The 17,222-nt window shown below is 56.0% G+C and overlaps 1 protein-coding gene across 2 annotated transcripts in view; it reads left to right on the top strand.

Moving 5' to 3' along the window:
- MLXIPL (MLX interacting protein like) overlaps positions 1-15,024 on the top strand; it is a 53,738-nt gene extending 38,714 nt beyond the window's left edge. Inside the window, exons 11-17 of one of the 2 annotated variants that reach the window (XM_043531358.1) lie at positions 3,154-3,328; positions 5,214-5,326; positions 5,590-5,709; positions 6,205-6,332; positions 8,381-8,504; positions 12,170-12,299; positions 13,229-15,024. In XM_043531358.1, the coding sequence (XP_043387293.1) occupies positions 3,154-3,328; positions 5,214-5,326; positions 5,590-5,709; positions 6,205-6,332; positions 8,381-8,504; positions 12,170-12,299; positions 13,229-13,350 (912 nt within the window). In that variant the 3' untranslated portion in view covers positions 13,351-15,024. The remainder of the gene's footprint in view (positions 1-3,153; positions 3,329-5,213; positions 5,327-5,589; positions 5,710-6,204; positions 6,333-8,380; positions 8,505-12,169; positions 12,300-13,228) is intronic. The other variant, XM_043531359.1, reaches the window with a different exon arrangement.
- Positions 15,025-17,222: the final 2,198 nt, after the last annotated feature.

Below are 17,222 nucleotides of genomic sequence, written 5' to 3'. Positions count from 1 at the left end.
GTTACCCTTTATATCCCTAGCTAGTTTAGTCTTATTTTGTGCCTTGGCCTTTCTAATGTTGTCCCTATATGCTTGTTTTGTTTGTTTATATTCATCCTTTGTAATTTTACCGAGTTTCTACTTCTTGTATGACACTTTTTTGAGTTTCAGGTCATTGCAGATCTCCTGGTTAAGCCAGGGTGGCCTCTTATCATACTTCCTATCTTTCCTACGCAGTGGAATAGTTTGCTCTTGTGACCTTAATGATGTCCCTTTGAAAACCGGTGAACTCTCCTGAACTCTTTTTTCTCTTAGACTGGCTTCCAATGGGATCTTACCTACCAGTTCTCTGAGTCTGGTAAAGTCTGCCTTCTTGAAGTCCATTGTCTTTATTCAGCTGTTCTCCCTCCCACCATTCCTTAGAACAGGGACGGGCAAACTTTTTGGCCTGAGGGCCGCATCGGGTTTCTGAAATTGTATGGTTTCAGAGTAGCAGCCGTGTTAGTCTGTATTCGCAAAAAGAAAAGGAGTACTTGTGGCACCTTAGAGACTAACCAATTTATTTGAGCATAAGCTTTCGTGAGCTACAACTCACTTCATCGGATTTCATCATTCATTTTCCACTGAATGTATCTGATGAAGTGAGCTGTAGCTCACGAAAGCTTATGCTCAAATAAATTGATTAGTCTCTAAGGTGCCACAAGTACTCCTTTTCTTTTTTTGAAATTGTATGGAGTGCCGGTTAGGGGAGGCTGTGCCTCTCCAAACAGCCAGGCATGGCCTGGCCCCCGCCCCCTATCTGACCCCCCGTGCTTCTCGCCCTCTGACGGCCCCCTGGGACTCCTGCCCCATCCAACTCCCCTGTTCCCTGACGGCCCCCCGAGGACCCCTGCCCCATCCACCCCCCACTCTCTGTCCCCTGACTGCCCCCAGACCCTCCACCCCTAACTGCCCCCCGCCACCCCATCCAACTCCCCTCTCCTTCCTGACTGCCCCCCAGGACCCCTGCCCCATCCAACCACCCCTTCTTGACCGTCCCTGGAACCTCCGCCCCTGACTGCCCCATCCAACCCCCCCTCCTTCCTTACTGCCACCCCCAGGACCCGTGCCCCCATTCAACCACCCTGTTCCCCGCCCTCTGACAGCCCTGACCCCTATTCACACCCCCGCCCCCTGACCACCACCCCGAACTCCCCTGCCCCCAGCCAACTCCCCTCCCCCACTCCCTGCCCCCTTACCATGCTGCCTGGAGCACCGGTGGCTGGTGATGTGGCTGCACCCGGACAGGCAGCCGCGCTACCCAGCTGCAGCCAGCCACGCACTGCACAGCCCAGAGACTGGGTCAGGCAGCCGCACTGCATGGCACAGAGACCGGGTCAGGCCGGGCTCTGCAGCTGCGCTGCCCCAGGAGCTCACAGCCCCCCCGCCCGGAGCATCAGGCAGCGCAGTGAGCTGTGGGGGAGGGGGGACAGCGGGGGAGGGGCCGGGGCGAGCCTCCCAGGCCAGGAGCTCAGGGGCTGGGCAGGAGGGTCCTGCGGGCCGGATGTGGCCCACAGGCCGTAGTTTGCCCACCTCTGCCTTAGAACCACGAACTCTGTCATTTTATGGTCACCTTCACCCAAGCTGCCTTCCACCTTCAGATTCTCAGCTAGTTCCTCCTTGTTTGTCAGAATCAAATCCAGAACAGCCTCTCCCCTAGTCGCTTTCTCCACCTTCTCTAATAAAAAGTTGTCTCCAATGCATCCCAAGAACCCCTTGGATAATCTGTGCCCTGCTGTGTTATTTTCCCAACAGATATCTGAGTAGCTGAAGTCCCCCATCACCACCAAGTCCTGTGCTTTGGATGATTGTATTAGTTGTCTAAAAAACAGTGTCATCCACCTCTTCTTCCAGGTAGACTCCTTACCATGACATCACCCTTGTTTTTTACCCCTTTTATCCTTTCTCGGAGACTTTCAACAGGTCTGCCTCCCACTGTTGTCTCAGTCTCAGTGCAAGTGTAGATATCTTTGATATACAAGGCAACTACTCCTCTCCTGCCTGGCCTTCCTGAACAAGTTGTACCCTTCTATACCAGTATTCCAGTCATGTGACTGATGCCACCAAGTTTCTGTGATGCCAGTTCTGTTCTATTTATGATTATTCACTAGTATTTCTAGTTCTTCCTGTTTATTCCCCATACTTCTTGCATTAGTATACAGACAATGGACATGTTTATTACATTTCCCCTCTATATTCCCTCTGGTCTCTCCTTTGTCCATGCTGTGATTTCCCATGTTCCCCCCCAGATTCAGATGCTTCACCCAAGTCTCTTTGTTCTAGATTTACCTGTGGGCTTTTGTCTGCTACCCCTGTTGGACCTAGTTTAAAGCACCCTCACTAGTTTAGCCAGTCTGCGTCTGAAGACACTCTTCCCCTTCCAAGACAGGTGGACCCCCATCTCTGCTCAGCAGCCCTTCTTCTCACAACAGGATTCCATGATCGAGGAAACCAAAGCGCCCGGTGACACCATCAGGGCAGGAGCGACGGACATTGGTGGAGCTGGGGGGAATTGGGGCTGGACAAGCATGGGGTGTGTCAGGGCAGGAGTGAGGGGCACTGGCAGAGCTCGGGGGGCACTCAGGGTGGTGTTTTATGCCCTGTATTTCCAAGTGGAGAGCATTTCCTCAGGTTAAAGAAAATCCCGTTTCCCCCTGCCTGGCTCAGGGCTGGCAAAGGGTCCCTTGGCAGCCCATGGGGGCCGTCTCACATGGCGCTGCTCCCCTGGAGAGGGCTCCCCCAGAGCACCAGTTATGCAGTGCCCAACCACCAGCCCAGCACACAGTCAGCTTTCCGACCATGGGGTTCTCAGGGCCTGATCTTTGTCCAGTCCCTGGGAGCCCCAGGGCTCATGCCATGTTGCTGTAACCTTGTGAGGAGTTGGGGGCCCTTCCTTCTCCCCATCCCCTTCATGGAGTAGGTCTAGTTTGACCATGAACCTCATGGGCAGTGACCAGCTCTCCTTATCTACAAGAGTCAAGCTGCTGTAGGTACTTCAAAGACTGTCTCCTGTGTGCTGGTTGGGGAAAAGCCCTGGCCCCTTTTCGCCCTTGGCCTCATGGGTCGCAGGCCTGAGACTTTCAGCCAGGGAGCCCCAAAGTGCAAACTCCTTCTCTCTGGCTTCTCTCTTCGCAGGAAGGGGGCCTTGCCGAAGTCCCCTCTGACTTCCTGCCCCGCATGGCCCAGCTGAGTCCGGGGCTGTCTCCTGGCTCCAGCCCTTCCCAGTCTGTCCCCATCACACTAGCTGTGGCACAGCCGGGATCCCTGCTCGTCCCCAAGACGGAGCAGCTCTCCCCCCCATCGGCCTGTGGTGAGCAGTGCGGCGTCTTTGACAACTTCTCTTTGATTACCAGAGAGAGCAAACGCCTTGTAGGTCATGCAGGCTCAGCAACCTTTCAGTGGGGGAAATCCAGCTGAAGAAGGCTCCCCCCTGCATCGCCAGAGTCAGAGCTGAGCAGGTTGCTGGTGCTGCCCCCCTGAGATCCTCTTGAAGATCCACCCCACCCCTCAGTTCTGTTTATAAACTCACGAGATGGATGGGTGGGTGTTGACAATACAGAGAGATTGGGGTTAGCAGAGACTAGGCAGGCAGGTGAGAAAAGAGAGACCCAGAAAAGCCAGGACATGGAGCCACACCAGGGACACGACACCAGAGCCAGCCTTGCTGCCATACTGCTGCCCTAGAGTGGCAGAACCATGCAGACAACCTGAATCGGCTTGACTTAGCTGACAGGGTCCTGATGGGCAACTGCATGCAAGGTCAGTGGGCAGTTCCAGGGGGAACTGGTGCCAAATGCTGGAGGGTCGGTCGCCAACAGGGCAACCCAGGGCAGCTGGTTGGAGTCTTTTTCTCAATATTTTTTCTGCAAAAAATATGCCTTTCACCAAATGGAAAATGTTTGCAGTAACTCTTCCTTCTGCTTGAAAGGTTCTGCTTTTACAGTGGAAAAAAAAAAAGAAATCACTATTCTTTCAGTAAAAATATCAACTTGAGTTAAAATGTGTGTTTTTTTGGAAAAAGTAATTCAATGTTTAGTTTTCAAAAACCAAAAATGTTTGCCTGAAATGTTATTTTTTAAAACAAACCTTTTTAGGTGGTTTCAAGTTTTCTTTGAAAATCCACATTTTTTGCTGAAAGTTTTGGGGGAAAAAACCCCCCAAAAGTTCAAAATTTCTCAAGGAACATAACAGGCATTTTTCAAGCAGCTCTGAAATTCGTGGTGATCTTCCCACTCCCACCCCTGCTGGGATCCTGTGCCCACAATGGATCACCCATCACAGCGAGAACAGAAAGGGGCAATGAAAAGTACTAGGGGCATCTCTACTGGTTAGCATCAGGGCTTGTAGGATCTCTCCCAGCTCTGCTACTGACCTGCTGTGTGAACTTGGGCGAATCACTTAACTTGTCTAATGAGAAAAGTTCATGCCTGCCTCTTGGTGGGATTGAGAAGAGTCGGTAAAAGCACTGAGGTTCCTCTGATGGAAAGCACTACCGATGGATATGGTGCTGTTAGCATGTCAAAGACAAGGCCTGTTGGGATCAGAAAGGAGCACGGGGAGCTTTGACAGAGGTATGGAGAGAGGAATGAATTCACACACACCCCAATATGGGAACACAGGGACTCGTGGTGAACCTAGGAGGCACCATAGAATGGATAGAATGACTCCTTTCTTTGGATGCAGTGTATAATCTGTGGGACTCACTGCTGCAGGACATGGAAGCGCATGGCTTTGTGAGATTAGCAGTGATTAGACTGTGACTTGAGTGAGGCTAGGATTGGCAGGGACAGTGTCTGGGATCAGTGTCAAGGGCCATCATCTCCTTCCTTCAGGGCACAGACTGCTCTATCACTGCGTGGTCAGGAAGCAATGCCTCCCATCCCCAGCTCCACCTTGCTCAGTGTGGTGCATTATGGGGAGGTGATCCCTTTCCCTGAAGCCCCTGGCATTGGCCAGTCAGTGCCGGGCTGCTGCACCAGTGGGGCTCTCGGTCTGCTCCAGGGCACCTGTCCTTCTGTCTCTGTTGTGCAGTGGGACGGGACCCTGAGCCATTTGGACTGAGCCTGTGCGGGAGGCTCGCAGAACCCAGCCTAGGCAGTCATGCCCCCAGTCTCAGCCCCTGCACTGGGGCAGGTCCTGGAGCCTGTAGGCGCTGCCCACTCAGCCCCGCCCACCAGTCTCATTTTATCTTCCAGCCAGTGACTGGCCGAAGCCTGGACGAGTCTCCCCGGTGCCGGTCGGGGTGCTGACTGCCAGGATCTCACCGCATCACTCCACCCCCAGCCAGGGCAGGCCGGAGTCCAGCAAGGTACGCAACAGTCCAGGGCTCCCGGGGGACAGCCCCTCCCTGGGGGTGTCTCCTCTCTGCCCACCCGACAGGCACAGCCCTCTCCTCCCCGCCCCTTCAGGGCTCCAGATTGCCCTGCTTCACACCCCTTGTGCTCCCATCGCATCGCATGCGCTCCCCCTGTTGCAACATCTATGGGTCTGTCCTGGCCTTGGCTCAGGTTGGGGGTTCTGGGGGTCTCCCCCACACCCCTTGGGGTGCCTGATTCTGCCCCTGCCCTGCAGACAGAGAGCCGCCGCATCACGCACATCTCCGCCGAGCAGAAGAGACGCTTCAACATCAAGCTGGGCTTTGACACCCTCCACGGGCTGGTGAGCACCTTGAGTGCCCAGCCCAGCATCAAGGTGAGTGAGAGGGGAGCAAACCCCAAAGTGGGCACTGAGGGCAGGACTGGTAGCTCCCCAGGGGACACCCAGTGCCCAAAGTACCAAACCTCTCCTAACCGTGGTGCCCCAGCCCCCCGGGAGAGTCCCCAGAGCTGGGAGTGGGAGTGCCAGGCTCGGGCTGCATCAGTGATTCAGCTCTGCCCTGGCCAGGCAGCTCTTGTGTGTCCCTGCAGCTCTAGGCCCCCAGCCAACCGCTCCCCTCAGCCCCTTTCCCCAGCTATAGACTGTCCCTTGGCCCTCCTATCATGGAATGGGGCTTTCTGTGCTGTCCAACCACCTAGGTCTCGGAGACCCTGTAGGGGTGGCTGGGCGAGGCCATGTCTCCCCAAAACCCTGAAAGGCCCAGCACCCTGCTGGGCAGCTCCTTCCTCCTGGGAGGCAGAGCAGTGGGAGGGGGCTGAGAGACAGCCACAGGAGATCAGCATCACTCAGCCCCCACATCTGGCCCCTCAGGTCAGCAAGGCCACCACGCTGCAGAAGACAGCAGAGTACATCTACAAGTTGCAGCAGGAGAGGGCCGCCCTGCAGGATGAGACGCAGCGGTTGCGGGAGCAGATCGAGGAGCTCAACACAACCATCAAGTAGGATAGGGGGAGAAGGGAGGGGAGCCAGGCCAGGGGACGGGAAGGGCAGAGAGGGGCAGGGAGCCATGCTGGGGAGGGGAGCGGACGAGGCGTGTGCTGCAAAGGGTGACCACTCAGTCGGGGATGCTCTTCCCTTGTCAGTGCTGAACTTAATCCCCTAGCATGATGCAAAGGGGTACTAGGCTGCTGTCTGCTGAATCCAATGCACCGCTACAGACTAGGGACCGAATGGCTAGGCAGCAGTTCTGCGGAAAAGGACCTAGGGGTGACAGTGGATGAGAAGCTGGATATGAGTCAGCAGTGTGCCCTTGTTGCCAAGAAGGCCAATGGCATTTTGGGATGTATAAGTAGGGGCATAGCGAGCAGATCGAGGGACGTGATCGTTCCCCTCTATTCGACACTGGTGAGGCCTCATCTGGAGTACTGTGTCCAGTTTTGGGCCCCACACTACAAGAAGGATGTGGATAAATTGGAGAGAGTCCAGCGAAGGGCAACAAAAATGATTAGGGGTCTAGAGCACATGACTTATGAGGAGAGGCTGAGGTAGCTGGGATTGTTTAGTCTGCAGAAGAGAAGAATGAGGGGGGATTTGATAGCTGCTTTCAACTACCTGAAAGGGGGTTCCAAAGAGGATGGCTCTAGACTGTTCTCAATGGTAGCAGATGACAGAACGAGGAGTAATGGTCTCAAGTTGCAATGGGGGAGGTTTAGATTGGATATTAGGAAAAACTTTTTCACTAAGAGGGTGGTGAAACACTGGAATGCGTTACCTAGGGAGGTGGTAGAATCTCCTTCCTTAGAGGTTTTTAAGGTCAGGCTTGACAAAGCCCTGGCTGGGATGATTTAACTGGGAATTGGTCCTGCTTCGAGCAGGGGGTTGGACTAGATGACCTTCTGGGGTCCCTTCCAACCCTGAGATTCTATGATTCTATGAATGAGATGTCACATCTAAAAGGGGGCCCTTCCTGTGAAGCTGGCGGTGCAGTGTTGCTGTGCTGTGTGTGCTCTCAGCAGCTGCTGTGTTCCACCCCAGAAGCGGAGGCACATCAGTCATGTGGGAGGAGGTTTCCCACTATGTTTGTAATGCATTTTGGGGCCCGGAGATGGAGAGTGCCCCAGCAATGCAGGGTTATTATTAATGGAGCCGAGGTGCACTGCCCCCTTCCCTGAAGCACTCAACCTGCCATGGTGCCAATGCGGGCTGGATTAGCCCGTGTGGGTACAGCTCCCCATACAGCCCCAGCTCCTCTCTCCACAATTCATTCGCGCCGGTTCGATTGTAAATGCCCCACGTAGTCATGCTGGGAGGCTGGGGCTGCAGGAAATGGGCTTGGTGCTGCCTCTGCTACGGCCCTGGGAGCCAGCCCTTCCAGAGAGGGGCAGAACCTGGAGCCCACACACAGGGGCCTTGGGAAGGATCACCCCCCCCCGAGGGGAACCGAGGAGCCTGACCAGCCCACCCCAGTGGGCCCCAGGTACCAGGGGCAGGATGAGAGCAGGATGCTGTGCACAGGCAGGTACAGGAAGGGGAGCAATGGGTGGGCCCCAGTCAGCTTCACCCGGATGCAAGCATTAGCCCCCTTTCCCCCCCCATAGCCCCGTCCCCCATGGCCAGGTGGAGGGTGGCACCAGGAGCCTGGCACCTCTTAGAGAGCCTGGCATGGCCATCAGTATGGGGCAGCCCTCAGCGGGAGAAAGTGCCCGGGGAGGTGGGCAGGAGCCGCCTGCTGCCACAGGAATGGGGGTGCTGCCCACCACCACTTTTTGCTGACACATCTCAGAAGTGGGGCTTTCCCCAGGTGACCATCAGCCATGGAATCGCTAATCGCTGGTGATCAGCTCGGCCATGCCTAGGGCACGGTGCCAGTCAATCGCTCCCTGCCACAGCGTCCTTCCTGGACGAGGCTGGAGCGCAGCAGGGGGTGAGGGTGGCTGGAGAGCTAGGCCTGGGGGCGGGACGTTGACTGTTCTCCCCAGTGCCGATCTCTCTGTGTGTGTGCCTGTCAACCGAGGCAGACAGGCACCATCTTCTTGTGCCCCTGCAGCCTGTGCCAGCAGCAGCTGCCTGCTACAGGAGTGCCCATCACCCGCCAGCGCTTCGACCAGATGCGTGACATGTTTGACGAGTACGTCCGCTCCTGCACGCTGCAGAACTGGAAGTTCTGGGTTGTATCCTTTGGAGATGGGCACCCCACCCCGCTGCCCCCTGCCCAAACACGTGGGGTCCCTGCAGGTTCTTAGGGTGCTGAGGAGGGACAAAGATGTTACCATGGTGACAGCCTCCTGGAGACAGACACCTCACAGCTCCTCCCCTCTTCCGTCACTTCTAGAGGGGAGACACCAGGGCCCTGTGTTCCCTGTGCCTGCTAGAGCCTGGGTGTTAGAAAATGGCTCTGAGTCCATGGCTTCTATGCCCCGCTCACGCACCCCCACGCACCCCACCCTTCTATGCCCGCTCACGCACTGGGACCACGGGTATCAGCCTGCTCCCTGGAGCCAGCTGGAGGTTTTCAAGATTTTGAAGCCCACTCCCCTATGCTAGTCTCCAGATCCCCTCTGCAGCCCCAGTGACATCCCCTAGGGTCCAAGCTGGACTTTTGAACAGCAGTGTCCCCTTAAAAGCTGCAGAGTCCTGTGGCACCTTATAGACTAACAGACGTTAGTTGGAGCATGAGCTTTCGTGGGTGAACACCCACTTCGTCGGATGCATGTAGTGGAAATTCCTAGAGGCAGGTGTAAATATGCAAGCAAGAATCAGGCTAGGGATAACAAGGTTAGTTCAATCAGGGAGGATGAGGCCCTTACTGCTCCAGCCCAGGGTGTCTCTTACACTGCTCTGCTAATGAAAAGCAGCCCATCCAGGCTCTACTCACTCACACAGCCAAAAGCATGTGAAGGCACACCCAACAAATTACATGAATGCTCTCACAGCCACTCATTAACTGTATATAGGAGGACACCTGCAAATCCCCCAGCTCCAGCGTTGCACCTCAGAAATGTGCATCTCGCACTGCTCAAGACCCCCTTGACCAATGTAAGCTAATAGTCAGGACTGGATTAATCCTCCTGTGGGCCCAGGGCTATTAGATTTTGTGGGGCCCCTGCGGGTTTGGAGTGGGGGAGTGGGCTCAGGGCTGGGGCCGGGGGTTGGGGTGCAGGAGGGGGTGCAGCTCTAATGGGGGTGGGCTCTGGAGTGGAGCCAGGGATGGGATGGGGGTTGGGGTTCAGCAGGAGGTTCATGGTGCAGGTTCTGGGAGGGAGTTTGGGTGCCGGCGGGGGTTCCAGGCTGGGGTAGGGGGTTGGGCTGCAGGAGGGGGCGTGGGATCTAGGCTCTGGCCGGGAGGCGCTTAGCTTGGGCTGCTCCTGGTCGGCGGTGCAGCAGGGCTAAGGCAGGATCCCTGCCTGTCCGGGCTCCGCGCTGCTCTGCTCCCCGAGATGTCCCGCATATCTGGCCCCTTCGCAGAGGGGGCCAGGCCACGCTGCCCGTGCCCGCTGGCGCCCCACGCAGCTCCCCTCGGCTGCGCTACCAGGCCAGTGGGCGCTGCGGAGCCAGTGCTGGGGCGGGGGCGGCGCGCAGAGATTCCCCGGACGCCCCTCGCTTAGGGGCCGCAGGGACGTAGCGATGAGCGGGCGCTCGCGGCTCCAGCCAGCGCGGAGACTCCCGCAGGCCGAATGGAAGATGCAGCGGCCGCATCTGCCTGCAGGGCCCCGCAGCGCGGAGCCGCGGCCCCTAAGCCTTAATCCGGCCCTGCCGAGAGAGCGAAAAGCAAACCCGCTTGTCCCGCCGTAAACTGCGACACGTGTCACAGGCTGGTTCCTCTCAGCCTGGGACAATCCTGCCAGGGGCGCCCAGTTTCTAATCTGCGGGGGAGGGGGGGGGCTCTCCCTGGCTCCGCCCAGGCCCCCCCCTCCAATCCTTCCCCCAAGCCTCCGCCCCCGTCCTGCTTCTTCCCGCCTCTGGCCGCCCCATCGCTTCCTGCCCTCACCCCACCCAGTTCCCTTGGCGCCGACTCCGTGGGTGCTCGGGGGCTGGAGCACCCGGGGGAAACATTGGTGGGTGCTGAGCTCCCCCCCCAGCCCAGCTCACCTCTGCCCCCTCCCGCGAGCGCGCGGCACGCCTGGGGGGAGGAACGTGGCAGGCTCGGGGGAGGAGGCGGGGCCGGGGCGGGGATTGGGGGAGGGGTCCAATAGGGACAGCGGGGGGGGGGGCGAGCACCCACCGGCACAGAAAAAAGTTGCCGCCTGTGCCCAGTTCCACCCCCCCCAACGCCACTGCGCTCGCTCCCTCCCCCCAACGCCTGCCGAGTCTGACACCGCCCAACGGCTGATCCGCGGGGGGCGGGAGGCCTGGGAGGGCGGGGGAGGCGCTGAGGGACAGGCCAGCGGGCAGGAGAGGTGCTGAGGGACCGGCCAGCCGGCGGGCGGGGGAGGGAGCGGGAGGCGCTGAGGGACCAGCCGGCGGGCGGGGGAGGGAGCGGGAGGCGCTGAGGGACCAGCCGGCGGGCGGGTGGGAGGCCTGGGAGGGAGCGGGAGGCGCTGAGGGACCGGCGGGTGGGCGGGAGGGAGCGGGAGGCGCTGAGGGACCGGCCAGCGGGAGGGCGGGGGAGGGAGCGGAGACGCTGAGGGACCGGCGGGCAGGAGGCCTGGGAGGGAGCGGGAGGCGCTGAGGGACCGGCCAGCGGGAGGGCGGGGGAGGGAGCGGAGACGCTGAGGGACCAGCCGGCGGGCAGGAGGCCTGGGAGGGAGCGGGAGGCGCTGAGGGACCGGCGGGTGGGCGGGCGGGAGGCCTGGGAGGGAGCGGGAGGCGCTGAGGGACCGGCGGGTGGGCGGGAGGGCGGGGGAGGGAGCGGGAGACGCTGAGGGACCGGCGGGCAGGAGGCCTGGGAGGGAGCGGGAGGCGCTGAGGGACAGGCCGGCCGGTGGGCAGGAGGCGCTGGGGTGGGAGGTTCTGGTAGAGGGTCTGCCCCGTCACTGCTCCCGCCCCAGAGCACCCAGGGAGTCGGTGCCTATGACCCCTCCGCCCTTCAATGATCCCTCTCACTCTTTCAAACGATCTGGCTTCCATGTGCGGAGGTGAGAGAGGAAAGGTAATGGGGAAGCCATTGTCTTATTTTATACCCTCCTTCTCTCTGTGGGGAACACCCACCCCCAGCTGGGGTGCAGACCATCAGTCTGGTGTACATGAGATTTGAAGCCCCTTTCAGGTAAATTGTAAATTTCTTGCTGACACCATCTGTGTTCTTGACGTTTGAAGTGTCTTCAGGGATGACATGCAAGGCCTTTGTTTACAGCAGCCCTTTCGTTATTTCGAAGGACCTAGTCTTGGGCATTCTTCAGACTCACAGTGTTTTTCAGTAACAAACATACAGCAAAATCTCATGCCTCGCTCCACAATGACGATACACATTTTAACAGGACAGCGATAGTCAGTAGATCCTGAGTTTTCAAATGATACCTTGCACTGCATGTTTTGTACAAAATGTATCAGAACACAAGTGGTGAACATGGGGTACAGGGTATCACCTGACCCCCCCCCGCCCAACTCTTGGTATCCACATCCCCTGTAGTTCCCCCCCCCCCGGTGTTGGTCTCAGGACACCTGTTCTTGTTCCCAGCAGGATGCTGTGGGCTTAGAGCTCATGTTCCTGCCCCCAAGATGAGCCCTGGCCTGGTCTGGCACCACACGGGGTGGCACTAACTCTGCAGCCTGCCATGTCACTCCCCAAGTGCCAGGAGCCAGCAGGAAAGGGGCAGCAGCAGAGGGAGGGACATGGGGGCTGGTCAGTCAGTTCTGCCTTGTGATGTGGAGTCCTTAACTGCTCTGTTCGCATCAGTTCAGCATCATCATCCGGCCTCTGTTTGAGTCCTTCAATGGCATGGTCTCCACAGCCAGCATGGACAGCCTCAGCCAGACATCACTAGCCTGGCTGGACCAGTATTGCTCCCTCCCAGCACTTCGGCCCAGTACGTAGTCCCACTTCGTCCCTTGCCTGCCCTGGAGAAGGCGGGGGCTGGCCCTGCCTGCCATCTGCTCCTAGCTTGCAGCCCCTGCTGTTCGTGCCTGAGCTGGGTGGGAGGTCAACTAAGTGCCATGGTCAGGAGAACTGCACTGTGAGGGGGACATGTGAGGGGGCTGTGCTTGCATGGGGGGGGGATGCTGTCTTGGAGGAGTGGTGCTCTCAGGGCCAGCTCTGGGGCTGGCCAAAGCTGCTCTGGCAATGCTCTTCCCCCCTTCCTTGGGGTCAGCAAGGGATTCACTTCCTAGCTCCATTCGGCCCTGGTTCTCCGGCTCCTGAGCTTGGTCAGAGGGAGGTTCAATCTCTACTCTAGCTGGGGTTCAGCGGCAGGGACCCGCCACACTGGGATGTAGTTCCGGGAGCAAGGTCAGGATTGGAAGGATGGGAAGGGAAGACTGGCTTGTTGGATGTACAGTCTCCTAGTCTGCAGCTATGGCACAGAGACATCAATGGTTTTCCAGTCTTATACTGTGGGCAAAGGGAAAGGCTGCACATTGCAAACCCAGAGGGAGGAGCAACACTTTTCACATCACACAATTAGCCTGTGGAATTCCCTTCCACATGAGCTCCCCAAGGCCAAGCTTAGCAGGATTCAATAGGGGATTGGACAAAGGTGCAGATAATGAGACGAGCCATGAGTACATGGGACAGGATTTAAGCCCTGCCAGGGGTTGGGAGGACACCTCCCATGGGACAGGTTATGCCATAGCTGCCCATTAACAGGGATCTTCCTGTGCAGCAGTTGGCCCAGGCCTGTGTGAGAGCTGGGGTATGGGCTAGATGGCTGGCATGTGGTGAGCAGACAGATTGCCTGAAGCAGCTCAGAGCCTATCAGCAGAGAACACTGACTTGTCCCATTTGGTTTGGTCTCCGCAGCTGTCCTGAGCTCTCTCCGCCAGCTGAGCATTTCCACCTCCATCCTGACCGACCCGGCATGCGTACCCGAGCAGGCCACCCAGGCAGTGATGGGGACAGACCGCAGCAACAACTCCTCCTAGTTAGAAGGGAGGGGCCCTTCACACATGGTAAGATGCTTCATTTCTGCAGAACAACCACTCACCTTCACCAGCAAGAGTCTCCTATTGCAGTCTTGGTCCCGCCATCGCCATCCTGCCTCCCGGGGACTGCACCCCCATCCATGCGGCGGGAGGCCATCAGCAAAAGGAGAGACAAAATCAGTGCATGATCCAGGACACCTGCTGCATGGACACATTCCACCACCCAAGATGCTGACGTCCAGAAGAACTTTCCCTCGGAAAATCCCTTACCTGAAAATAGCACCGTGCAAGGCTACAGAGTAACAAAATGATGGGAAATGCTGACGGTCTTGGAGAACCTGGTTCCTTCACAACAACTCCCTCCAGGTGCTGACCTCGAACAAAAACACTGGTGTACTCTAACTTGAACAAGAGGCGGAGTGGCAAAAGCTGGTGACTATCACCAAGTGGAAGCTGAGGGACGACCCCAGATGTGAATGTGGAGAGCTTAGGCAAACATTTGAACACTGCCTGATGGAGTGCCCCGGCAACATCCTGTACTCCCAAGGAACTATTTGAGATTAGTGAGAACACCAGTTCTTGGCTGCAGTTTTGGAGCGACAAGCTATGATGATGACCAGTGAGAGCAGGGCCCCAAGGAGCTCAGAGGAGCCCAGGGTGCCCCCTGAGAGGAGAGCACCTTCCCCTACTCACAGCTCAGCTCTAGAGGCAGCAACCGCTGACCATGGGAGGGAATTACTCGGCTGCCTCTGGTTCCTGAGGAGAAAGATTTGGGCCTTCAGTCTTCCTGAAGCCTCATCTTCTGAAGCAAGCATTGGAACCTGGTACTGCATCCCCAGAGATCAAGGGACAGAGAGACCACAAGAGCTGCAGAAAAGCCCACCTCAGCAGCAAGATGCTAGTGCCTCATCCCCCACTGGCCCTAGGGATGGAAGGGCCCCTGGAGAGTTGCCGATGATGAGGCTAGTGCATGAAGTTCTTTGTGGTTCCATGGAGGATGCCCCATGAGAAGGTCAGCATCTCTCACTGCCCAAGCCTTATCTTCACAAATATGGCTGCTTCTGTTCAGTATGGGAGGGCCTAGACTCTGGATAACCAACTCTATCCAGACTCTGTGTGTGTTTGCTTTAGTCTCCAGCCCATTGTTAATAGCTCCCATGTCCACACTAGGTCTGAGCTACTCTGGCTGGTGAGTGTTAAATTCTAAGCAGTGGTTGTTCTGGTCACATCTGGTCAATCCCCACCTCCCCTTCAGTCCAATTTGAACTCAGAAGCTGGCTTCTGGAGTGGAGAATACTGTACAAATCAACAGAAAGCTCTTGGTCATATTGTTGTTGTGCTAACCTGAATAATTGGGCTGCTCGGTTGTCTTCTGCTGCATTTTGTTGCCCTTTCACTCCTTTTCCTGTAATGTGAGCAACGTGTCTTCTTGTCTCTCATGTCTGGAACAGTAGCTCAAAGGCAGCTGCTGGATTTCCCCTTCATGGGTGTTTCCCAAGCAAAGGTTCTTTGTCTTTTAATTTTAGGATGTTCTAGAATGCAGGAGTTTTCCCATGAATGTTGTCTGATGTCATGTTGCCAAAGGAATGTCCTGTTCCTATATCCCATGCTGCATGCCCTGGCTCTGTAAGCAATGGCAGATCCTTTGTGATAAAGAGACTTTGTTCCTTCCCATTTTGGTGGTGTGTTTCTTAAGTTTTTCAGCATTTCTCACCCTGTTGCTGCCTCTGGAAAAATACACAGAACTGAGCTGCCAAAAGCCCACAACAAAGGATTCCTCTTTTCCCTGGGCTCTGTAATACTCCAAGTGGAACATACTGTGAATAGATGATTTGCAAAGGAGCGTGCATAGTAGCCCTGCACCAGCCCCAGGCAGATTTCAGGTGCTTATGACTATGCAGGTGTCTCCATCTGCTGTCATAGAATCATAGAATATCAGGGATGGAAGGGACCTCAGGAGGTCATCTAGTCCAACCCCCTGCTCAAAGCAGGACCAACACCAACTAAATCATCCCAGCCAGGGCTTTGTCAAGCCTGACCTTAAAAACTTCTAAGGAAGGAGATTCCACCACCTCCCTAGGTAACGCATTCCAGTGTTTCACCACCCTCCTAGTGAAAAAGTTTTTCCTAATATCCAACCTAAATCTCCCCCACTGCAACTTGAGACCATTACTCCTTGTTCTGTCATCTGCTACCACTGAGAACAGTCTAGATCCATCCTCTTTGGAACCCCCTTTCAGGTAGTTGAAAGCAGCTATCAAATCCCCCCTCATTCTTCTCTTCCACAGACTAAACATCCCCAGTTCCCTCAGCCTCTTCTCATAACTCATGTGTTCCAGTCCCCTAATCATTTTTGTTGCCCTCCGCTGGACTCTTTCCAATTTTTCCACATCCTTCTTGTAATGTGGGGCCCAAAACTGGACACAGTACTCCAGATGAGGCCTCACCAGTGTCGAATAGAGGGGAACGATCACGTCCCTCGATCTGCTGGCAATGCCCCTACTTATACATCCCAAAATGCCACTGGCCTTCTTGGCAACAAGGGCACACTGTGCCTGCATACGACCTGCTGGTACAAGAGCTAGAGCCACAACCTGTGTAAGAAGCAGGGGAAATGCTCCCATATTATATAAGGTGCGAAGGAATGACAAAAAAGGAGAAAGTCCAACTACAGGGAATAATAATAATAATAGCTCTGGGAGAGGAGGAGCCAGGGACGCAGGCCACACACAGGGCAGTAGGATGGGGAAGCCACTCACCAGAGTAGAGCCATTTCTGCCAGTAGTGATGCACCCCTGCACCCTCCTTCCTGGACTGTGCCTTTTTCTCCCCATGCCTCCTTCCCACACTCACCACCCCCATGCTGGAGCCCCCAGAGCTCCCCTTACTTGGCACTGCTGCCTACAGGGTTGGTGTTTCCCCACGGCGTCTCCTGAGAACAGCCCGGGGTGGGTGTGGTGGGCTCGGTCACAGAGACCCCGCGTGGGACTGTCACCTGACATAATGAAATTACCTCTGAACCCATTTTCCCTGATGGCTTGGGACTCTCCAGAACCCTGCCTTGTAGAGCAAGACACGCTACCCTGGTGCAACACAGACCCACGTCTGAACCACGCCCCCAAAGCTGCAGGCTTTAATTGAAAACCACTCAGCAGGTTACCTATCTCCAGCACCCAGACACCCAGTTCCCAGTAGGATCCAAACCCCAAATAAATCTGTTTTACTCTGTATAAAGCTTATTCAGGGTAAACTCATGAATTTTCCACCCTCTATAACACTGAAAGAGAGATATGCTCAGCTGTTTGCTCCCCCAGGTATTAATCACTTACTCTGGGTTTGTTAATAAACAAAAGTGATTTTATTAAGTATAAAAAGTAGGATTTAAGTGGTTTCAAATGATAACAGACAAAACAAAGTAAGTCACCAAGCAAAATAAAGCAAAAACACACAAGTCTAAGCATTTACATCCGATGAAGTGAGCTGTAGCTCACGAAAGCTTATGCTCAAATAAATTGGTTAGTCTCTAAGGTGCCACAAGTACTCCTTTTCTTTTTGCGTCTACATTAAGAAACTGAATACAGGTAAATCTCACCCTCAGAGATGTTCCAATAACCTTCTTTCACAGACCAGACTCCTTCCTAGTCTGGGCCTAATCCTTTCCCCTGGTACAGTCCTTGTTAGTTCCAGCAGGCATCTTAGGTGAAAAGCAGGGGCTTTTTCATGACTGGCACCGCTTTGTCCTGCTCCACCCCCTTTTATAGCTTTGGCACAAGGCAGGAATCCTTGGTCTTTCTGGGTCCCCACCCCTCCTTCTAAATGGAAAAGCACCAGGTTTAAGATGGATTCCAATACCATGTGGACCTCATTCTTCA

Source organism: Chelonia mydas, chromosome 17 (assembly GCF_015237465.2).
Source record: "Chelonia mydas isolate rCheMyd1 chromosome 17, rCheMyd1.pri.v2, whole genome shotgun sequence".
Taxonomy (NCBI): Eukaryota; Metazoa; Chordata; order Testudines; family Cheloniidae; genus Chelonia; species Chelonia mydas.
This window is presented reverse-complemented; position numbering and strand designations above follow the sequence as displayed.